The 25,461-nt window shown below is 38.8% G+C and overlaps 1 protein-coding gene across 1 annotated transcript in view; it reads right to left on the reverse strand.

Annotated features, from left to right (window-relative positions):
* Nucleotides 1–1,592: 1,592 nt before the first annotated feature.
* Nucleotides 1,593–25,461, reverse strand: part of LOC140767272 (uncharacterized) — a 36,059-nt gene continuing 12,190 nt past the window's right edge. The window contains exons 4-6 of the mRNA XM_073107121.1: nt 17,385–17,570; nt 9,903–10,027; nt 1,593–2,010 (exon numbers count right to left, since the gene is read on the reverse strand). Of these exons, the coding sequence (XP_072963222.1) occupies nt 1,785–2,010; nt 9,903–10,027; nt 17,385–17,570 (537 nt within the window). The 3' untranslated portion in view covers nt 1,593–1,784. The remainder of the gene's footprint in view (nt 2,011–9,902; nt 10,028–17,384; nt 17,571–25,461) is intronic.

Consider the following 25,461-nt stretch of genomic DNA (forward strand, 5'->3'; position numbering starts at 1 on the left):
CGATCCATGGGCTTTCCAGGTTCTTTACGATGATGTCAATAAGGTTTTTGGAGTCACCCTGAACGACAAAAATTTTATCACTTCGCCCCCCAAGCTTTCTGCAAGCCTTCCCTCATACCCATACCCCTGCTTCACTAAATAGAACAGATCTTAGCTACAACCGGACGCCCACCTGCAAACAAAGAGAATCCACCTGAGTTTCGAATTATAAAACCTGCACCAGCTTTGCCATTGGCGAGACAGTAAGACTCGTCCGAGTTTAATTTAATAAACCCAACACACCCATATAGATTCAGAAGTGCCAATAGAATAAGCAGGGCTACTGTAGTAATCATGGGGCAAATTGCAAAACTTCTCTGACTCACCAACTGAGGTTGTTCATCTTGAAAGATTAGTGCATTTCGCTCCTTTTAAAGATGCCACAAAGCGTTAGCAATAAGAGCAGGAATAAAATTGTTATCATTACCGTCTCAAAGGTCCGATCTTCATTCACCCAGTTATGAGCAAATTGGAAGTGAAGGTCCAAAGACTGCACAAGGCAGACCCAAAACCTCTTAGCAAAGGAACATCTTTAGAACAGGTGAGCCACTGATTCAGTGATTCCTCTTCTAAAGAGCATAAATGACAGAGTAAAAAGCCCAAAGTAATGTGGTATAAATAGTCCGCTGTAGGAAGCCTAGACCATATAAAAGTTTCCAAATTGTGAAAGATTGCATACGGGGTGCAGTGTGGAGTTACCAAATTTGTTTTCAACCAGAAGCTAAGGGGCTTCATAGAACTAAAATGAACTTAAAAGGAAGATCAAGTTCTACCCTTAGAGATGTTCTATATTTCACCACGGGGCATATGTCATATCTATTATGAGGAAAGCTACTACCACATGCCCGACTGCAGGTTACTACCATATGCCTGACTGCTAGGTCTTCTAACGGTTGATCATCAAGAGCATTTAAGGAGCTGAACCGACATTGTCGATATGATACCAACACACGCATGCAAGGACTTAAGAAGCTACCCAAAGAGACATACAACATATCATATGCAAAGACAATCTATTCATGATGTAGTTAACTGCGATGTACTGCAACCAAGAAACAAAGCTTAAACACTTCGACAAGGAACTATCTAAGTCTTGTAAGTATTTCTTGTTTATTTGATTGATATGAAATAGATTAATTCAGTTTGACTAGATCTGTGATATTTTCTCCTTATTAGACTGAGAGGTTTTCGAGGTTAAAAAAAAAACATGTATACATCTCTTTGTCATGTATTTACTTTTTCTACTGATACTCGATTTCCTTTCTCCTCGATTTTAATTTTATAGTACGAGAAGTATTCAATTTTTCTAGTCCTTAGTAAGATTCTACTTTTCTAGTTTAAATCAGATATGGTGTTGACTTTGACTTTGACTTAACGTATCATTTTAAGCTAGTCAAACTGATTCATATCTCTCCCCCAAAATTTCAGTTAAATATTGTACATTCTGTACTGCAGAAACAACAACAAACAAAAGAAAGTTGAAAAAGAAAGAAAAACAACCACCACATAAAAGCAGTACCATCTCCCACTCAAGAAAATAAAGGAAGGAAGAATTGAGTACAATTTCCAGATAAGTACAACTAACATTAAAATGATTACCAGTTGAAACTTACAAAAAGAATTGTTTTATTTTTTGTTAACAGGTAGTAAATCATAATTTAAGTCATAGTATAACATTGCATGTCATGGACAATGCACCTATAAGTTTTATAAGTTATATAGTAATGGCAGATGACATTTTTAGTTTATGAAGAGTACTTAGAGATGAGCTTATCAACATGAATAATTATATCATTAATGTGAGGACGAACAGCAGGCTGAGGCTGAAGCATCCAAATTACAAACTGACGGAGAGGCTCCGGGTACGGAGGGTCTGGTCCAAGTGGCCATTTAATTTGTCCGTTCATAATGGCCAACTGTAAACTTCCTCCAGATTCGCCAAGAACATACTCAAAAGGAGATTCACCATACCTGTGAGGTCCAGAGAAAAGTGAATTGGAATAAAAGAAAGTCGATAGTTCTTCTCAATTTCCCATGTTATAGATTTGTTTCATGAAACTAAGAAAGTTTGGTTACGTCATGTAGCAGATTAATATTTTGCACGATCAATGTAATGTAATTTAGATTCAGAGAGGACTCAGCAAGACTACAGCTAATGCATATGACAAATGAGATATCAGTGCGAATTGTATATAATATATATAAGCTTTCAGCTAATACCTTGCAAGCATTTAGTATTGAAGGTATCAGCATACGTGAACAAGATGGGTGTTACTAGCAACAGTTTGTTGGTTTTTTTCCGGTAGAGAAGGCATTTAGAAAAGCAAAGTTGTTATATATCGTAGCTATAAATTCGACAATCTCTTTTATAGGTTAGAAAAAAATTTCTGAAACACATTGATTTCGGTAAGACTTCAACCAGATCTTGTCATATCTTCTCTACTCTAAGACTTCAACCAAAGAGATCTATAGGCACAACCAAATATCCGAAATACTTCTATATCAGTCACATTGTAAGATTTTCCTTCAAATTTTAGGAGTATATGAGGGTCCCACAAAAGGGTGAGTCACCTTTCCATAATTCAATGTTTTTTGCTAAGTTTCTTCTTCAATAGAGTGAAAGCAGTCGTTGTATTTATGATATTTAACAGCAGCTTCCTTGTTTTGATGCTTAACTTTCTTAAAGTTTCATCCAATATACTCAAATTGAACCAAATAATCTAAAACATCAAATTCTCCATATTATAGAGTTTAATGCTGACATAGATTCTTTAAATTAATACGTGCCATCACCAAATAACATACACATATCTCATTTTGATAGGTTTAGATTGTTCATCCATCACCGCAGAAAGCAAGTTCTTAGTGATCCTAGATGTAATTAACCATAACAAGCATAAGTTACTATCTGATCTCTATCCGCTGATCCTACATCATATTGTAACTATGTCAAATGAGTCAATCATATCCATGTATTAGTCCACCAAGAACATTATCACAAGATTCTTATAAACCAACAACGACCCATGAATAAGAAAGCATATCCCCACCCCACCACCACCACCACCTCAAATCGTCTGAAACCAAGCAACCTACAACAATGGTATAAGATGATGATGCAGATTGGTAGTTTCCTCCTAGAAGGTTTTGTCCAAATTCTTCACAGCAAATTAAGAGATTGCAGGTTCCGTAGCTTCACATAGTTCATCAGTGAAAATTGTAAGCTGTATCTTTCATGGGTATAAAATGATACCCTGTCATATTTCTGGGAGGGCGACAGTGTAACTATCCATTTAATAATATGACTATACTACTGAGCTACTTCATAGTAGAACATCATATCAGGCTTTATTATTGTCTATCATTCTCTTAACATGATAAAAGAGTATGAGACCTCTAAGGCATGACATTATCCTCTTCTAGAGTTTTCAAATCTTATAGCATGATCAATACTTGGAATTTTAACTTGACTGCAAGGATTTAAGTTCGGAAGTAACAAGCATTCTGCCAGCAAAGGAGGGTAAGATAGAGGGATGGGTGGGGGAGGGAGAAAGGAAAAGGAAAAAGGAGATAAGATGAAGAAAATGAGAAAAAGAGAAATGACATGTGATATGATCCGACCACGAGAGTCAAATCAGTTAGGTTGAGTCCAGTTAGTTATTTTTACTTATTGCTTTTAAATTTAAGGAATAATTATCTTTTCACCCCCTGAACTATCACTTTTTTCTATAATAACCTTTTAAACTTTTTTTTGATACACAATGATCTCTCGAACTATCAGAAATACCATACTTGACCCTTTCCTTTAGAGTTTTATTAAGACCCACCTCCTCCGTGAGCGTAAGATCTACGAGATGCGTAAACGACCGGAGCTCAAGGCCGTTGTCTTCGAGCTCGAGCGCCCATGGGAGCTCGTCAAGATGACGAAGGAGAAGACGACACCAAAACTTTTCTCCATCGCCGCTAACGAGCAAATGTCGCTGACCGATTAGAGGAGAGGGGGTTCGACATGTGGAAGTAAAGGGATGGGCCCCTAGTATTATAGTCGTAGGAGGGTTGCTGTCAGCAAGGGTTTTCTCTAAGGATGTGGTGCACAGCGTGAAGCTGTAGGAGATATAGGAGATGAAGACGACAATGGAGAGGACTTGAGGTTTGATGATTGGGTCGCGAGAGGAGAGTTAGGATGAGAAGAGAGCAATTCAAACGAAGGAGGCTGAGTTGGATAGGACTGAGAGTGTAAGAACTGAAAAAAATGGTGCACGTGCACCTCCTCTTCCCTCTCCTTCGATGCGTGATGAGAGAGTAGCCACGGAATATTTGGCCACTTTGAATCCAAGTTAGATCCTAAATAAAAATTTGAAACCTACCCTATAAATCAAAACCCTAGCCCTGTTCTTTTCCCCTTATGCCGTTCTTTCTCGTTTTCTCTCTTTCTAAACTTGTCGGAGCTTGCATAGTGAGATCGAACTGCCGAAGCATAGCCAGAACAATCAAAGACCACTTCGAGACTCATCGGTCAGCCTTCTCCCACCCCTCAAATTTAATTTAAGTTTAATTGGTTAAAATAGAAATACCTAATTTTGTGGGTTTGTGGCTTCATCGGTGAATCTCGTCGACCGACGATTTTGGGTCACTATCACTCCTTCATCGGAAATTTCGTATCGTCAACCTCATGCCGTGAATACTCTCTTTAGAGTCCTCGTGACTCTGATCGCCGCTGGCCATGGAGAGAGAAAGGTCGTTGACAGTGAATACCCTCGACAACCTTCCTCCACTCTGTGAGATCGCAAGGTCATGGTAGTGCCGAAAAGGGACCTCAGGTGGTGGTGATCGTCGGTGGCTCTCCTCTCTCTCTCTCTCTCTCTCCTCAGTCTCCTTAATTAAGGAGATGAAGTTGGGCGTGTTCGAACGCACCCAACGTTCGCGTTCACACCATATTCACATCACGTTCACAGCGCGTTCGAACGCGAGCACAAGTGTTCGCACAGACAGAGAGTGGCGTTCACAGCGCGTTCGAACGCGAGCACAGGCATTCGCACAGATAGAGAGTGTTGTTTCTATGCATATTCTAACGTAGTCATGGGCCGTTCGAACGCACCCTGCTACGTTCACAGCACGTTCACACATCCAAAGGAGTGTACTTGCCCATTCGAACACAACCTATGAAAATCAAGCCACCGCGTTCGAACGCACCTGGGCCTGTTCAAACACACCCGGGCCCGTTCGAATGCACCCGGGCCGCGTTCGAATGCACCTACGAAGTTTGCAATTTTTGAACTTTCGTGAGTTTGGATAAGACTTGGATTTGGCTTTATCTTAAGCATTGTGATGCTCTAACTCTAGGGTGGTTGGTGAAGCAATTTGAAGGAGAATTCTTGAGGCTACATTGTTTCTTCAACCAATAAGGTCTGACTCTTCTACAAGGTTTAAACTTTCGTCTTAAGGGCTATCTAGACGAAAGATCAATCTCGAAAGCTATTGAGATTGGATATCAATTATGAGAAACGGTAAATTGTGGGTTCTAGCAAGCAAGATTGAGAGGAACAAAGTCGTGAGGATCGATAGGTTGTTTTGTGAGTCAGTCTTGTAATTGCTATTATTCTAGTGATTGGTTTTGATCCGAGTTTGGATCTGTGGTTTTTTCCCATTTGAGTTTTTCCACGTTAAAATCTTGGTATTTATCTTTGCTTTTGCTTTTTAATATTTCTTCCGACTTTTATTTAAGTAAAGGAGTGATATCATTGCCTAGGGTTTAGATAGATACTGTGTTTGGGTGTTCTTTCAATTTGTATAATTGTTTAAGCATATGAGCAGTGCACTTTAAATAAGAGAGTTGTGGTATCGCCTAAATTTTATGAGGATATCGATTGATGATGAGTATATTTTAGGTTAGTGACATTATTTGTCTAGAAATAGAAACATGAGTAAGTATTTCGGATGTTCTTGAATTAACTTATATTTATCATTCTACCCAGTATTAGTAATAATATTGATGGATAATCGTTTGAGCATGTTTAGATATCAGAGTAGATTGGAGATAATTTATTTAAATAAGTTGTATTGGTTTATCAGAGGTAATTATGTCATTTCACTATTATATGTTTGTAGTTAGTAGAAGAAGTGATAGATCTAAACAGATTGAGATCTTTTGGAGTAGAACATGATACAATTAATAATAACACTTTTTATATTGTAGAATCAGTATACGTTCTTTCTTTCGTACCAGTAGTATTACGGATGTCTATAGATATAATATGATCATCTGACTGACCTAGATCTAGGAATTTATTCTTATATGGAAGTTACTTATGGTTGTGTAATGTTAGGAGTTAATTAGTAAATTAGTAAATGAATTATGAGTTATGGATCTAAAAAAGTGAGACTAGAAAATTGTTGATTTGATTAGAAGATAGTCAAACTAGATATGTTGATTTTTTCTTACAATACTAGTGTGATTTAAATTTCGATCCTTTTTGGTCTATCTCTCTCACTCCCCTCTCTTTTTTGGTCTCTCTCTCTCTCAAACTCTCTCTCTCTCTTTCCCTCGTGCTGCCGCCACCAAGGTGAGACTCTCTCCCTCCCCCTCCCCCCCTCTCTCTCCCCCTCTTTCACTCTCAGGTTCACCAGAACCGAGCCACTGGCTGGCCGACAACAGCCGAGCCCCTCCCCGCCGGCCCGATCCCCTCCCCTCCCCTCCCTTCCCTTCCTTTCCCTTCTCTTTCTCGTCTCTTCTCTTCTTCGTTTCCTTCTTTTCTCCTCCTATTCTTCTTCTTCTTCTTCTTCTTCTTCTTCTTTTCTCGATCCTTCTGCACCTAGCTGAAACAGTGCCGAGCAGAGCCCAGCACTAGTGGCAATAATCTGTTTATTATTTATTTAAGTATTTCTTTCTTACTTAATGCAAATAAGTTATTTAGACATTAATTATTTTAATAATAACACATATTCATCAATATGATTATTATTGACTATAATTAGTATAATTAATGTTAATTATGCTATAAGTTATTACACATAAATATAGGTAATACTTATATTTATTTATTAGATTTATATACTAATATTCTTATGATATGCATTTTAAGTAATTCTAATAATTTGTTATATATATTATTATTTTATAACAAATGAAATACTATGCTTATTTATTTATTTATTTTCTAAAGTAAAAAACTACATAGTCCCTAATTAATCAAGATAGAGCGAGAACTACAACTTAATTATAATTAGATTTTTATCTATATTTATATTTTTATTTATATTTATATATAAAGATAAGTAGAAATTCTAAAACCTAATAAATCATCATATTTTATATGAATGGTTAATTTCATGTTACCTAAACATTTCAGATCCCGAACCACTTATGTGAGACCATGTAGACCTTATTAGCGATGAGTGACGGTTGATTGATGGATGTGAGGTATACGTGTATTGGGTCTTCTGATCTGAGGTGAGTAGTCTTATCCTCTAGACGTCTTTTTCAAATTAAGATTTATTATATAATTATGTATATGCATATTTTAGCCTTCAGCATGATTATATGACCTTATCTAGAGATGATTTCAATTGAGCATATTTTATCATGCATTTGATTAGATTGATCTACGATATGAGTATACTGGTGATATATAGAGATGATTAAAGATGACGATACTATTATGAGTTTATATCGAGATGATTCTAATATGAATATGCATGTGATAGACTGGTATGGGGATGCATGTATTAGATACATGATTGGAGACTATATTGTATTATTTTTTCTAGGCCTCTTTACCACCTAAATTTCTGAGTTGCATGATCTATTGTAGTATTGGATAAAATACATATGATCTATTATTTAAAAGAAAAGCATAAAATCTGATTGATAGGATAGTTGGTAGAAAGCATGAGGATGCTCAAGTAGGCGCGAGGGTTAGAACACACTTGGTGGATGATTAATCACTCGACGTAGTTGCGATCCTGTAGCCTTACGTCTGAGGTCGTTAATCTATGTGTGCAGTAGACATTCAGACACATGCTGTTCGCCACGGCACATGTGGCGAGTTATCCTCACGTAGTTTCTATTAGCTAAAAGGGTGCCTGATCTAGATGGATATTGATACCCTTAGCGGATGGCAGGGTATGATTATGATTGAGATATTCTTTGCGGATGGCAGAGTATGCTCTAAGCCTTTGGGTAAGATGTTGAGACCGGATACTGAATGTTGACTATGTACAGTGGTCTAATAGGATGATGACATTCGGAGATGACATTGATGATTGAAATGTTGAAAAATGCATATGATTTCATTATCATCTAATATACCTGATTATCGAGTACTCAATATGCTTTATATGTTATTGCATTTGATATCATAGCATAGTCATGATCAGCATGCATTATATGTCATATTTGGGAGAGTTATGATAATGGTATGATATAGAGATTATTTATACATTGTCGAGAATTATATACTTTGGTCAGTGATGACATGATATCTACATTTCATTTATATATTATTGAGAATACATTCATATACTCATTTATGACATGATGTTTCTATGTGATTCATATTATCCAATATATAATTTACTTTTTGTTTGGCATAACTGATTCGGGATAAAATCTGTTCACTGAGTCTTTAGTTCATAACTCTCTTTATTTCTTTTCTAACCCCCCAATCAAGATACTATGATACGTGATAACAACTAGAGATATCCTGATAAGATATGTTAGAGCAAAGATAAGGTGAGCTATAGACATAAGATGGTATAGAAGATAGTTTATCTAAATATTGAGTTATACCATTTTTTAATATTTGTAATCCTTTGTATAGACGATGAATTGTATAATACAGACCGAATTATAGTGTACTTGTGTGTTAATAAATTTAAGTTGTATCTTGATGGTTTGTCATAGTATGTGTGGGCCCTGTCAGATTATGTAGCTGTCTAGTATGATTGTTGTAGATTTAGATATGGATATGTTACAGGTTTGTTTTGATAATGTCATGATTTATTTTGTAATTGAGTATGTGAGCACATGGGTGTATCTGTGCATGGCGGCCCTGCCCGTCCTATTACGTGCGTCGCGCGTGCCGTATGGGCGAGCACGTGCTCATACCAACGAGGGCATTACAACTAATCATGGATGACCATGCCGATCAGCACATGCCGTGCCGATTTGCCTTAGTTTTTGAACTATTACCTTAACGAAGCTTTTTGTAATTGAAGCAGCTAATTAATAAAAAAATTTCCTTTTAATTACTATTGATAATTCATATTCTCTTATATGAAACTTCTTAATTAATTATCATACTATATTTTAGTCACCTTTTATATGTACTATCACAGATTATCACAAGTAGATTGAATAAAACATAAGGCATTGGTCCAACAGCCCTTTATCATAACTATTAATCTATGTCATGTTGATCCTTGTTTTTCCAATAAATTAATATCAACACACCATCATAGGAGCATTATTTGACATAGAATTATGAATCATCAATAATATAGTAGTTAGACTCTTGACAGCTAAATAATATGGATTGCTGTTTTATATTGATTCCTGCAGAATGGTATTTTAGCAGATTGAAAATGAGATGTAATAGATTTTAAGAAGCTATATCTTATAAGAAGTCATCTTTCATAAGTAAAAGGATAAGAAATAAAACATCTTAACGTAATGTCCAGGGTGTGATAACATAAATAAAATCATACTAAGAAAATCCAACAATGCATAAGGGCTGTGAGAAGAGGATATGCATTGATTGTATCCAAGAAAGCATATTGGTACACAACTTAAAAATAGAATCTGTACAGAAAGAAAAAGAAAAAGAAATAAAAACAAACAATAGAGTGGGATGAGAAAATCTCACATTATTGCATATAAGGTGCATCCAAGGGACCATATATCAGTTCTCTCATCAATGTCCGCTTGGCTTGGACAATCCCACAACTCAGGAGCTCGAAACGGTGCAGAACTATGTTCCGAAGCCCATTCCTATGCACAGTTCATAGGGATAAATTGCAAATTTACCAAAAGATTAATGAGAAAAGATGATAATGAAATTAACTAGAAAGGGAACTTACATCAAAAAGTCTATTCATATATCAATTTGCCTTTTGATACTTGAAACTACTATAATTGACTTTTAAATTTGAAAGAAAGGACCTGGATACTGATCTACTCTATGACTAGATGGCAATCCTATGGAAACTAAGTTCAAACGAGCCGAGTTTGGTAATAACTGGCAAACTCATTTTCATCCTATGACAACAACAGCAACAACAATAGTAATAACCAAGCCTTTAGTCCGAGGGTGGGCTGCACAAATCCTTCTTCTCCATTTACCCCAATATAGCCCATCTGTTTGTAACTTTGTATCAAATCAGATCTTATCATATCTTTGCTTACTAACTGCCCTGATCTTTGTTTCAGTCTTTCCCTCCCTCTTAGGAACTTTTTCTATGAATAAAGGATCCTTTTCATCCTCAGCTATCATACTTTGCCAAAAGAAAACCAAAAGATCTTAGGAAGGAATGGTGAAAAGATCAAGATTCAAGAGAAAGAAACAATACTTTGCAGAATATGCATCCTTTGGGTCCTCTTAGGACTATAGAGAAGAAGCATAGACATAGACTTGGGATATGAATACGACATGATACGGACACGGGAATGTGACAAATCTTGGACATGACATGTTAAGGATATGAAAAAATAAATAAAAAACATAATATGTGTGTGTATACAAATATATACATATATATTATTGATACACTTTAAAAAAACTTTTGCTAACATAAAATGTAAATACACAAGCATGCATAATCTATTCATGAGAGAAAATCAAAGAGTGCACAATACCACAAAGATATCATAACAATCACAGGTGATGAAGCTAAAAGTCTAATACGTGAATACAATAGAATATTATGAGTGAATATTTTCCCAAAAATAATTTGAGAATGTATAACTAAAGTTAATTTTCTCTTTGCATATAACATTTGCTGGTTGTAAGGTTGCAATGTACTACTACAATAGATGGAGTAGGCAAATCTATAATTTTTGCACTAATCTGCACTAAGATTAATTTTCTCCGATGCACTAATTTGTGACTTTTGCATTGCATTTCTGCAACATACACAGTTTGTTACAATCCAACCACATAGATTAAGTCGAGTAAAGTCGAGTCGAGTCTATTTATCTTTTAATTGATTTATGCTTATGTAAACCCTTAAAGTAAATCTAATTAAGTCATGTAAGTTTCCAAGGCAAGTCTTAGTTTGAGTCATATAAACCTTTAGAGTTAGTCTAATGCAAGTACTAGTTCGAGTCATATACGCCTTTAGGGCTAGTCCGAGTAGAACTCATTGTACCACACCTCTATATATAGAGGGGCAGAGTTTCATTGTTAAGCATCCAAGCATTGAGAATTAATTGAGTTTAGTTATTTTCTTAATACCGTATTTATCATTTTATAGTAGCCGTTAGATCGTCTTTACCTTTCTAGGAGTAGATCATATCTGTAGAACCTCCAAAGCTTCCATACCCTAGCTACCAACTTTCTCCAACAGCCACCCTATCCTATGGCCGTCCACCACCACCCTTGGCCGTCCGCCACCCCCCGACGATCACTGCAACGTCGGATATTTACTGTTCTACCCCATTCTGACCTATCTCCACTGTTTTATTTTTAACTTTTCATCCCAACATCCGATTTAGGTGAAACTAGAGTCATTAGAACCCTAACTCATGAGGCTACGACTACATAAATTTTCATAATTTTCTTACGTCCGGATCAGTCCAAATTTGGTTTGTACATTGGTATCAGAGTCGACGTTCCTCAGACGATGGTTAACACGCAATCCAAGACGAAAGAGGAAAGAGCAATCATAGAGGACCAGGAACTCATCTTTGTTCCTATGGGTATTTCACCGCCACCGCCACCATCTCTAGCGACCGTTGGTGATGAGCCACCGACGTGGCCGAAAACATAGGTAGAGTCCATAGACTTGTTACAAGAATCATCAAAGAGAGCCACGAAAAGCTCCGAAAGGGTCGAGAAGGCAATCCAAGCCTTAACGACCGTTCTTCTAGCCCAGCACGGTCACCCTGCACTGCTAACACTGCTAGCCACAATGGAATCCGGCCACCCACGGTAGGGAAACCCAAGCCGTGAGGGAGGGGACGAGCCGACCAAAACAGTGGCCTCGACCCCTCCTCCAGCCGCGGTGGAGGTCCCTCCACCACCGCAGATCCTCACAGTCGCCATCGCAAAAGCCGAGGTCTTCTTCCTTGGACCACTTGCACCCGAGCCTAGGCCGCCGTTCGCGCTAGCACTAATTGGAAGACCGCCAGTGACGACGGTTTATGCTATAGCAAACCCGCGGCTAGTGGCTACGGGTCCGGCATTTCCACGACCATCGACGGCCACAACTAGCTTCCTCGGGCCAATTGCCAACTAGTGGTGGCTGCCGTAGCCGCCAGTGACCATCGAGTGGCCAAACTCAATAGCCACCACCTTGGAAAGCTACCCCTACATCGGGGTGGCTCCGCCACGACTTCCGGCCACCGCCGCTCCTCTATAGTGGGGCCAATGGTCCCTTTCGCAGCGGTTGGGGGCCGGTGGACCTGTCGACAACGCACCATGGCCGCCACTGCACTAGCTTGAGCCCGAGCTCAAGTTCAGCTGAGCGGACTCAACCATTCAATTCTTGGCAGGACTTTGTGGACGCAATTTGTGCTCGATTCGGTCCGACCTAGTACGAAGACTTTGAAGCCATGTTGGCTAAACTAATTCAGTCAACAACAGTTCGAGCGTACCGAGAGGAATTTGAACGGATCTGCAATTGAGTCACTAACTAGTCAAACTCAGCCTTGAACAGACCTGACATTTAGGCTGAGATCAAAGCTTTAAGGCCTACTATTTCTGATGAGGCCTTCTCCTTAGCTATTCTGATGGATTCCAAGTTGGATCGATTGAACTAGATCCGCAAGGAGGAGAGAAGAAAGACAGCCCAAGCCGACGGCCCAAGCAAACTCAGCCTTGAACAGACCTGACATTCAGGCTGAGATCAAAGCTTTAAGGCCTACTACTTCTGATGAGGCCTTCTCATTAGCTATTCTGATGGATTTCAAGTTGAATCGATTGAAATAGATCCACAAGGAGGAGAGAAGAAAGACGACCCAAGCCCACGGCCCACTAGAGACTGCATCTACCCTAACTAAGCCCCACATAGACGGTTCAGCCAAACTGCCAGATGATTTCTCGCCGCTTTATACTCAATGACTTAGAGGAGCGCAGAAGGAAAGGCTTGTATTTTCACCGTGACGATCGATTTACCTCCGATCATAAATGCAAGCGCTAGCCAGCCCACGTCATATTCTTAGGAGGACTAGAAGAGGATGAACCTGAGTTCACTGATAGGTATGGTAAGCTGTATGAGTACAAGGATATGAGAAACTAGGCACCTTGAGAACAAGGTGTCGGAAGCGTGGTGGATTATTACGATCCGATAACATGGGTTAAGTTGAGTCAAGTCGAATCAGATCTATTTATCTTTTAATTGATTCATGCTTATATAAGCCCTTAAGACAGGTCTAATTAAGTCAGGTAAGTCTCTAAAGCAAGTCCTAGGTCGAGTCATGTAAGCCTCTAAGGCAAGTCCTAATTCGAGTCATATAAGCCTTTAGGGTTAGTCTAAGGCAAGTACTAGTTCGAGTTGTATAAGTCTTTAGGGCTAGTCCAAGTAAGACTCATTGTACCACACCTCTATATATAGAGGGGCAGAGCTTCTTTGTCAAGCATCCAAGCATTGAGAATTAATTAAGTTTAATTATTTTCTTATTACCGTATTTATCGTTTTATCGTAGCTGTTAGATTGTCTTTACCTTTCTAAGAGTGATCATATCCGTAGAACCTTCAAAGCTTCCAAATCCTAGCCACCAACTTCCTCCAGCAGCCACCCTACCCTATGGCCATCCATCACCACCCTCCAACGACTGCCGTAATATTGAATATTTACCATTCTGCCCCATTCTGATCTATCTCCACTGTTTTATTTTTAACTTTTCATCCCATCTCCGATTAAAGTGAAACTGAAGCCATTAGAACCCTAACTCACGAGGTTACCATCACCTAAATTTTTATAATTTTCTTACGTCCGGATCAGTCCAGATCTGGTTCCTAAGAAAATTCCTACAACAGATGATCTTTTGCTATAGATATTTGTAATATATGATAAATCTCATGTTCAAAACGTGTTCCAAGAGTATATGGAAGTGTCCAAGTACAAATTTCTTTCATATTTTTTAAATACCGAATACTTCATAGAAGTGTCCGACACTTGTCCAAGGAGTGTTCGACAAGTGTCGGTGTTGAAAGTTTATCGGGATCACTCCAATCCCATGAATATCACATGAATCAACTTGATTCTCTTCCCTTAGAGTAAGACTTTCAATCTCAAGTTTCACAGAGAGGAGATTCTATAGGAAGAGGAGGACGACATTTTGGTCATAGAAGAGATAGAAGCAATGGCAAAAGAGGCTAAGAAAATGAAAATAGCAATCCATTCTCATCTACTTTAACCAGAGATAGAGATAGAGGACGAGGACAGTAGGAAGGCCGACGTCCAATATCATCATTGTGGCAGATATGGCCACATAAAAAGAATGTGCAGAAAAAGCTTGCCTAAAAGAAATTATGCAACTTGCACTGTTTTGACTTGTTACACAGTTAGATCATAAAGTTCATAACTTCATTAGTATTCAACCATCCACTAGATTGCAAGAAGTTGGTCTATGGTTCTATAAAAGCTTATGAAGGTTTCCTTCTGTAGCGGAAATAAGATGTTGTGGGCACTAGATTGGCTGCAGAGACATCAAATGTGCTTGGACTGAAAAGATATAGAAGTAGCCTACATAAAGATTCTCAATTTACTCTTTGTTTAAGATATTGTATGGCTGATGATATAAGTAAATCAGGTAAGATCTTCGTCTCCTTATGTTGTATACTGTCAGTAAATAAAAGTTATATGCAAAACTTTTACCTGAAGGTTTACATATAAATTTAATCAAATATAAAGTTATATGTCAAGATTTAATATAGCTCAGATGTGATTTTAACTAAATAAAATTTGGGCTCTGATTATTCTTCCCTTCTTGTTCTCTTTTCTCTCTTTGGCATTCTGCCCCATTTCTCTACAGAATCCTAATTTCTTCCTCCGAGTCAAAATAGATCTTAGTGTTCTATCAGATCTAACTGGATATACCTTTAATGTAATCCATGGAGTTAAGTTATGTAAAACAGGGTTCACTGGTCTATTGGCAGGATATGCTGTGAGACATACACTATCAACACATGGCATATGATGCCACCCAGCAGAATTGCTTGGAAGTCATCTGAGAAAAAAGAGGAGATAGAGAGAAGAGAGGCACCAGGCTGCCCATTAAGCGTCAGAGAGGAGACATAGTGGTTAGCTACTACCATGGTTTAGGAATTTAAGGATAAGAAATATGGCCACCCCATATCTTGGATTCTTGGTTTGTTGCTTAGACCAATCTTAACCACAAGTTTGAAGAAACAAACATGGTATAATTACATTTACACCTCTTAAACTATAGCCAATTTTCAATTACAGTCCTAAACTTTTTATGTTACAATGTACACCCTCAACTATGGATTTGCAACATATTGACAGCTTCCATTAGTTTGCCATCTACCTTGTTGACCTATGTTGCTGATGTGGTGCTCACAATAATGTTCATATACCAAACTATCCATCTTTGGAGAATAGCTTATAAAATTTACACTATTAGACAAAGAAGCCCTTGTTCCCTCCCCTACATCATCTTCCCAAGACCTCCTATCTCTTACACTTCCCTCCAGACTTTTTTCTCTCCAATGTAAGACTTTCCTCTCCATCTTCCCAAATTATTATGTTGTTTAATGGCATATAATGCATTCTTTAGTTCTTGGTGATGTATTCCTTAATAATGTGGGTGGATTTTAAGTAGAACATAGAGGAGCTATTGGGGTGAAGAGATGGACAAATTTTGTCATTAAGCCAAGAAGACATGGATGAATTCCCCGGGCAACGGGTTAGGGAAAATAAAGAAGGAAAAGAAGAGAGATGGGAGAGATGAGGATATGAGTAAAAAAGTAGACCCATGGAAAAACTACTTTGTCTATGTTTTGGCTTATATTATCAGGTAGGCTTGTTTTCTCTCTATTATGTGTGTTTTCAGTAACAAGGTTAAAATCACCCCCAACTCTGAAAAAAGGTATATAGTCTCAACGAAAATCCATTAAGAAAGAGAAATTTTGGAAGAAGGGATATCTATGTAATTGTAGCATCTATTGACATGGTGGTCAAGAATGTACTATTTTGGTATAGGGGTAAAACAGTAATTTGCTCATTTTCGTCAACATTGTTACAAGTTAATCCATAATTGAGGGGGCACATTGTAACAAAAAAAAGTTTAAGGGGTGTAATTGAAAATTGGCCATAGTTCAAGAGGTGTAAATGTAATTAACCCAATCGGACGCTTGGATCCTTGATCTAGTCCACTTGTTCACACGGTGGAACTTAAGATCTGAATCAGGAAAACTAGACTAAACTAAAGTTATTAACTATATGAATCAAGTGTCCTAGGTGTTACCTGACATATAACTGGAAAGAACACCAAACAGAGTTGCCAAATGAAACTACTGGCATGTGAGCTAAACCACAATGTAGATAGCCGACTCCAGATATAGAAAAGTATCAAAGGATACTTGTACAGATCCTTATTTTATATTCTATCACAAGAAAAAAAGGAAAAATCGTTAGGGGATGAGGGCATTCTTGCAGCAATAAGAGAAAAGGGAGGATGGCAAATTTGAGCCCCCGTATCCATTGTAGCATTTCATGCATTTTCTTTTAGAAGGATTCATTTTTCAACAAAGTACAACAAAAATAAACTAAAGTATTCACTATAGAAAACATACTTCCATTAAACCATCTACAAGACCAAACTAAAAGGTACTATGCCAGAATCAATTACAGGTAACAAAGTCTTGTTCAAAGTTGATTGTAGCAAAACCTAGAAAAGCTTATTAAATATTATCATCTTTTGGTCAAATAAAAAGATACCACATCAAGGATTAACTACAAGTAAGAAAACTGGTTTCATATAGCAAAATTTATTATTATTATCATCCAATCCTCTTCCAATCATAAAGGGGTTAGTCATGTGGTAAGACTCGATATTCAGAAGCAACAAGATTAAAACAATTGTTAAATAATAGAACATTACTGCAAAATACATAAATTTTCTTTTAAGTATTCTATGGTACAGAAAATTAAGTGTTAATCACCTGCAATTGCAATGCCTCAGAGCGAGAACAGATGGCTTTTCTTGCTGGGCGAGCACTACCAAAATCCATTAAGATTGCCAGAGGTGGTTGTCCCTTTCTATGGGTTATGAGGACATTACCAGGCTTGACGTCATTATGAGCATATGGAGGATCAAAGTTGTGCATATGCTTCAAGCCTGCACAAAGCTGCATAAACCCCCAATTAAGTATCAAAGATCCACAATAATGACTCACATATTGTTAGTACATGAAAATAAAGCTAGTTGTTTAACAAAACAAAGGCTCAGCAAAATAGAATTATATGAAAGTATGTCTTACAGGTTACTGTCTCAGTAATATTAATCAAGCAAGTAGAATTATGGATTAGGTATAACTCACTCCATAATTGTTTTTCCACATTAAGCTACAGGTTAGAGGTTTTATTGTAAGAACTGAGAAAAAAAATTGAGAGAAGAGGGTGCACGTGCGCAGCACGTGCAACCCCCTCCCCTCTCCTTCTCTGACACGCAACGAGGTGGCCGCAAAGATCTCGCCAAATCCAAATCTAATTTAGATTTGAATTTTTACTCCATAAATTAAACCCTAATTCTCTCTCTCTTCTTTACCCAGCCTCTTTTCTCTCTTCATCTTCTTCTTCTCCTTCGTTTTCTTCTTTCTTGCCGTCGGAATCCACAAGGTATAGACCCATTAAGACAAATAACATTATAAACATTGGAAAGATGTTAATATGTTGAAATTAAGCAAGGCTACAAGTTATGACTCTCTATTGTTATCATTGTCATTATTTTAAGAGCATGCCTTTCAGAAAATTGTTATTTATATTGTTAAACTTGGGTTTTATTTAACACTATAAAATTTTAGAACTTATTTGGTTTTAGAGTAGATTCCATTCAATGAGCTATAGTTGTTGGCTCATGAATTTTTTTTTCTCTTTTATTATATCTTAATAATAAAAGATGCACTGGGACCCTCCCTCTACTTAGGACCTACCTATTTACCTTTTCGCTCTTTTGGTCTTATGTTTTAGTTAATTGTTAATTTAATTTTGTTTAGAAACATAGTAATAATGACATTGTTTATTTTCCTTGCAATTAGTTTAAATTTAATAAAGCAGATCCTCTTTGTTTACTTATTTTTAACATTATACACTTAGGAAGTATTAGTAAGGCTTCATGTATCTCAAGCGTATTGAGGTACATAGCCGATCATGATTCCAATTTCAAGTCGTGACGTTTATAGTAAGTGCGCAAGCAAGATGAAAAAACTAAACATGGTGATTAAACGCAAAGTCCTAATAGTATCGTGCAAGGGATATAAAACAATTTATAGGAAGGTTCACAACCTTTCTCTTAAACCTTTCCTTAATCCATAAAAATAACTAGTAATAAACTAAATATATAGGTCAACACAATTTGATATTTGTAATATTTGTCATGTATTTCAACTATTTGACAAACTAAAAGGTGATATGTATCTAAATTGTAAACAAGCATATCAACATCATCTTTTTAATTATCATCACCTAACCCTTCCCCAAAACTTTGCTATGGTAGAAATAAATCAAATTTCACAAGACCCAATGGCAACCCTCTCGACTAGATCTACTGAGAGGAGCAATTCTGCTCCTACCTACCCACACCCGAAGACTCCAAGGACTTGCTAACCACTTTTAACCTGAAAGATGTCACCAATGGTGGTTCCAATCGGCCAAAAGGAATCGACTATTTTAGACATGGAACGAGTTTGTGATCACAATTTGTCTTTAATTTAGGTCATCCAAATACGAGGACTTTTAGGCGACTCTCTCAAAACCAAGGTTCGAAAACTCAGTATCGGGATCGACCGTTTGGAAAAACGATATGTATTTATTCAGTTGTATCGGCCACTCGTATTGGATCAAACTATTTTTTAATTACATAAAATTATAAATATTATTTAAAATGCAAAAAAGTTTCTAAAATTTTAGAAAAAATGATAAAAAAATAAGAAAATAAAAATTACTCATATATGAACCCTAAATATTCTTTTGGAGACATTTCAATTTTCAATGTAAATAAACCTAAACAATAATAAAAAATAGAGATGAAATCATTTAAAAATTTTTAAAAATAAAACCCTAGTTCTCTTCCTCCCCATCTTACTACTATAAGGTAAATTTTACTTTGTTTTTCTTCTCTCTCCCTTCTCTTTCCCTCTCACTTTCTCTATCTTCTTCCCTCTCCCTTTTCCGGCCGTAGTGCACAACTTTTTTTCCTCCATTTCTTTGCTCTCTCTCCTCTTCCCCTTTCTCTTCTTCTCTCTCCCTCCTACTGCTACAGTCCACATCTCTTTTTTTCCTCTATTTATTCTCTCTCCCTTCTCTTTCCCTCTTTTTCTCCTCTTCTTACCTCTCCCTTTTACAATCACAGCCCACCTCTTCTTTTTTCTCCATTTCTTCCTTCCCTCTCCCTTCTCTTTCTCTTCTTACCTCTCTTTCTTACTATCTCTCTCTCTAAATCCTTCTCTCTCTGTTTTCCCCTCTCTTTCCCTCTGTCTTCCTCAGTTCCTCCTTCTATCACTATTACTATAGTAGAAAAGAGAGAGAGAGAGAGAAAGGAGGAGGCTTGCCGGAGGTCACCGAAAGAAAGAGAGGAAGAAAGTGAAAGAGAAAGGAAGAAGAAAGAAAAAAAAACAAAATATAAAAAGAACTCACCCGAGGTCGCTGGAGGTCGAGATCGTCGAATCTTTGTCGGAGCACGTCGTCGGACGTTGAGGTCCCCAGGATCTGCTCGGGAGCTAGTGGATTAGGTAGTAGAGTAGAGAATGAAAGAGAAGAGAGAGGAAGTCGAGAGCACCTTGGTCACCTGCACCCGTATTGAGCGGGATCAGCAGATACCGACTAGATAAAGATCAAGTATTGGTCGATCCAGTTAATACTCGACCTAAATCAATCAATATACTAGTTTCAGCTTGGGATCGAGGTCGGCCATCCGACTCAGGATCAGCCGAAACTGGGTTCCATGCTTGAAACTTATTCAAATTACTTTTGTCTAAGTTTATCAAAAGGAGTTTGACAAAGTTTTGAATAGAGTTCAATGATGACCGGATTCCACTCTCTAAAGCACCTTCATTAGCAGAATTCGCCCTAACATCCAAGATGAAGTAAAGGCGACGCAATCTACTTCACTTGCGGATGCCTTCCACATGGCATAGGTGATGGAAGAGAAGCTTCAAACATTGAAGATTGGATGAAAAGTACCCTAGATCAGAACAGACACGATTGGGAGCACCAAACCACTTGCAGCTACTGTAGATATGCTGGCTCTAGCTTGACAACCTGTGACTAGGGCTGGTACAAAGACTTATAGTGGTCACAACGACCTAAGTGGAGGATCCAAGGGCTTGTGGTTTTATTATGACGAGAAATTCATCCTAGAATACAAATATGTGAAGCTAGCAACTGTGATGTTCATGGAGGAGTTAGTTGGCAATGAGATTAGGGCTGAGACACATGGAGGGATGGACCAGAGGAGGAGGAGATTGAGAAGATTGGAGATGTGGAGGAGATCCATGCTGAGATCTCTTTACATGTATACTCAGGACCCACCGCATCATGGACTATACGGGTGAAAGTATCCATAACTTCGTTAATAAGAAGATGGTTCGACGAATAGGATTGGAAGTGGAGTTATCTGCTGGTTTCAATGTCGCCATTGGAGATGGCACATAATTGACAGCCAAAGGAATTTATCGTGTGATAAACTCTGATACCAGATGATAGGTTCTCGTACCAAAGATAGGCTACGCAACGATTCCCTCAAGATCTGAATGTATTACAGGAATCAGTCCGCGCAACCGTGGTAAAATATTCGTCAGATACTCTCTGATAGTCAGAAAATTACAAAACTAATTGGGTTAGATCCGTAACTTCCTGATCTATAACTTTCGTATTTACGCCCTTCGCAGATTCAAACTGTAGCAGGGACGAAAATACAGAATAACATGGGTGATGGTGATGATGATTGTGACGGGTGGAGTGGATATTAGGGTGGATGGGTATGAAGGTGAAGGTAGATTGTGGATGTGATTAAGGGAAATAGATGAAAGAAACGAAGTGGTCGAGATCCCAAAGAAGAGGGGTGGCTCGACAGTCAAAGGAGATTAAAAGTTACGAGAAACCTTGCCAACGGTAGAGGTGGAAGGATGGTGAAGAGAGAGGAGGGAGAGAGTCAAGATAGGAGGCAAGAAATCAATAATCCAATTGCATAATGAAGTTGACTGCCATCCACATATTTATAGAGGCTAGCCAACAAGTCCTAAAAAAATATGAAACCCTAATTCTAGAGGATTCCCATCGATCGCGTTCGAACGCGCCCGATCACGTTCGAACGCACCAAAAGCTCCATCTCTGTATGTGCGAATGCGATACTGGCGTTCGAACGTAGGCATTTGAACTTGCCTGACTACGTTCGAATGCACAATATGCGTTCTTTATATTTGTAAACCTGATGCGGGCGTTTGAACTCGCCCGACTACGTTCGAACGCACAATATGTATTCTAACACGACCCTCCTGCATTCGAACGCGACCTACATGAATTTTATTTTAATGAAAATAAACTAATGCAATAGGAAAATATCCTAACTAAGTGTATCATCGTGGCATAACACTTAGAGTTCAAGGGCATGCCTTTCTCTTGGACTTACATGCACTGGTCCTTCGAGGAGCAAACCTAGTACTTGGCATTCAATGGCTTCAAGGGCTCAGCAAGGTTTGTTTCAACTTTGGAAAGTTAACCATGGATTTCTGAAGTGGCGACAAGAAAGTACTCTTGGAGGGCAGTGACCAAATTCGGGTGCAATCCGTTGAACAGTTTGCCCAAACTAAGAAGTAGTGGTTATTTCATACAGCTGGTCGAACCCTCGATGGAACGATTTATCAATGTTTTACCTACTCATCTAGCTTCTATATAGTAGGAATCCAGCGAGGTGTTTGAGGAGCCAAAGCATTCATCGCCAACTAGATCTCACGATAACCATATTGAGATTGTACCGGTGTAGAACCAGTGAACATACAGCCATACCAATACCATCATGCCCCAAAGAAGGAAATGACTAAGTTGACCAGTGAAATGATGGCTAGTGGGATTATTCGTCCAAGTCGTAGGGCGTACTCGCTAGTGTTGCTAATATGAAATGATGTGACTTAGTTATTCTTCATGGACTATCGAACACTAAACGCCACTAGCATCAAAAACTAATATCCAATTGCCTCATCGATGCTAGATGAGTTATCTGGAGCGGCCTACTTCTCCAAGTTAGATTTGAGGGATGTATACCATCAAATCTCAGTACATCCACCAGATGTGCACAAGATGATTTTTCGTACCCATGATGGACACCATGAGTTTCTGATGATGTCATTCGGCCTCACTAATGCACCGTGACCTTTCAAGAATTTATGCACAATATCTTTAGACCCTTATGGCATTAGTATGTACTTATATTTTTTTATGATATCTTGGTGTACAAGGCTACGTAGGAGGACCACTGATGCGGACATCACTGATAGGACGCGATGGCGTGTGTACCAGCGCAGGAGGCGCCGACAGCTGATGATCCCTCCTATAGGGATCTGGTTCTGATTTTTATTTATTTAGGGTGTCTTTTGTTTATTTCCTATGTAGGGTGTCTTTTGCTTAATTCCATTGTAGGTCTATATATAGACCCGTTGTATTTCCTTTGGAACTTAATGAAAGTTTGTGTGATTTGTTCTCCAGAGAATTTTGGTGTGAAACCTTTTCTTAGGGTGGAGGTGTGAAACCCCATTCCTTTCCTCCTTATTTCCCTACTTCATTTTTTCCCCACTACGTTTTGCATCATTTTGGTATCAGAGCGAAGGATCCTAGTTTATGGACGCCCCTCCTCCCGGGTTCTACGCCGCTCCACATTTGTTCTTCGCACGACCAATCGCTCCACGAACACCGAAACGTCAAGAAATCCGGCGTACAACGAGCAAAGAAATTACCATCGACGAGGAACAACAAAAATCTTTTGTCATAGAGGAATCGCTACCGTGTAAGATTCCAAATCCTTAAAAAATTTGATTGTTGTTGCATTATCTAGTTTCCATCGTTATTTTTATTTGTTTTTAGAAAAAAAAAAAAAAAAAAGAAGAAACAGCACGTATCTTTTGCTGTGAAAAAAAAAAAAAGAAACAGCACGTATCTTTTGCTGTAAAAAAAAAAAAAAAATCAGTGTTTCAAATTTTCGAAAATTTCATTTTCGCTTTTAATTTTATTAAATCCCAACCAATTCCTTCTTCCCCTAAACCTCCTACCAAATTTCCTATTTCTTCTCTAACATCCCAACAAATCCTATCTATCCTAATTTTCATCCCTCCAATATTTCCAATTTTCAAATTCCCTCCCTAACTTAAAACCAACACAACCCCATTAAACCCATCAAACCCAAACCCAAAACCCATTAGCCCAAAACCCAAACTTTATTAGACTAAACCCACAACCCCTTAATCATTTCCTCCCAACCCGTTACCCAACTTCATCCCTAACCTTCCCCTCACCTCACACCAAAATCCTAACCCGACGCCGTCGCTGCTGCCCCAACGCCGCCCCCGGCTCTGCCTCTCCCGACGACGCCGCCCCGACGACGCCGCCCCGGCTCTGCCTCGCTCCTTCCGACGACACCGCCCCAGTCTGCCCCGCCCCGACAACGCCACCCGACGCCGTCGCTCCATCCGACGACGTCGCCCCGGCGCTGCCTCAACGCCACCCTGATTTAGCGCAGCTCCGACGACGCCACCCGACGCCGTCGCTCCACCCGACGACGCTGCCCTGACTCTGCCTCGCCCCGACGACGCCGTCACTCCACCCGACGACGCCGCCCCGGCTCTGCCCCGCCCCGACGACGCCGCCCCGGCTCTGCCCCGCCCCGACGCCGCCGCCCCGGCTCTGCCCGCCCCGACGACGCCGCCCCGGCTCTGCCCCGCCCCGACGACGCCACCTGACGTCTGCAGCCACCTGACGACGCCTTTCCTTTGACGTCTGCAGCCATCACTGACGACGCCGACGCAGACGCCGACGCCCGCGCCGTGATCTCCCGTGCCTCATTCCCTGCCGTAGTCAACGGCGACCACCACTGTCTCGGACTTTGCCGCCGACGTCGCCGATACGGTGAAAACAAATTAGTTAATTTCAATTCTTTTTCAGATGGTCAGGTACGTGATCTTTCAATGTATTAAATATTTTTGGGTCATTCTTTTCTAGTATCATCTCTAAACTGTTATCAATTCCTGTTGTCCACATATAGTGAGGGAGAGACTACATAGAAACCTTATCTGCTTTAGTCCTGATATTAAGAGATGAACTGTGCCAAATAGAATATTAACATTATCTTAATTTTTGGAAAGAAATTTAAAGGGTTTGGCATTTATTAATGACTTTTGTTTAAAAATCATTTAGTCTTGACAATAGTCTTTGAACCTCTTGAACAGAAAATCTAAATTCAATTAAGTATCATTTTTAAATTTTTCCTGATTGCATAGCATAACATCTCATATCATTTAGATTAAGACATTTGTATTTGGATTAAATATAGGAGACGTCTGCATTCCATTAGGTTAGAACATTATTTAAATTAGCAAGCATAAATTTAAAAAGATTAAAAAAAAAAAAAAGGGATATATATATATAAATAAAATATATAAAGCAATTCATAACTCATTCATTGCATATTAGTGTATGCCAACTCGTAGAGGTAAGGCCTACCTTCTTAGTGATTCTAGTGAGTCCAGCAGTAGCAGTATGGATCCCGAACTTAGTAAGAAGCTTGACGACATTATGGGACAACTAGGTACCTTAGCTCAACAAGTCAGGGATACTCAAGATACTTTGCTTGGGTATCAACGGGTGACCGATGAACGACTATATAGGGTAGAAAGACCACGTGAGCACACCGCTCCTCAAAATAATCACCGCCCTGACCTTGAACGTGGTGAATCTCCCACTCCTTTACCTCGTCAACATTTTCAAGGGAATGAGCGAGATCCTGATGAACGGTACCTTCGAAGCATTAAAATT

Source organism: Typha angustifolia, chromosome 9 (genome assembly GCF_048772165.1).
Source record: "Typha angustifolia cultivar Huaian chromosome 9, ASM4877216v1, whole genome shotgun sequence".
NCBI lineage: Eukaryota > Viridiplantae > Streptophyta > Magnoliopsida > Poales > Typhaceae > Typha > Typha angustifolia.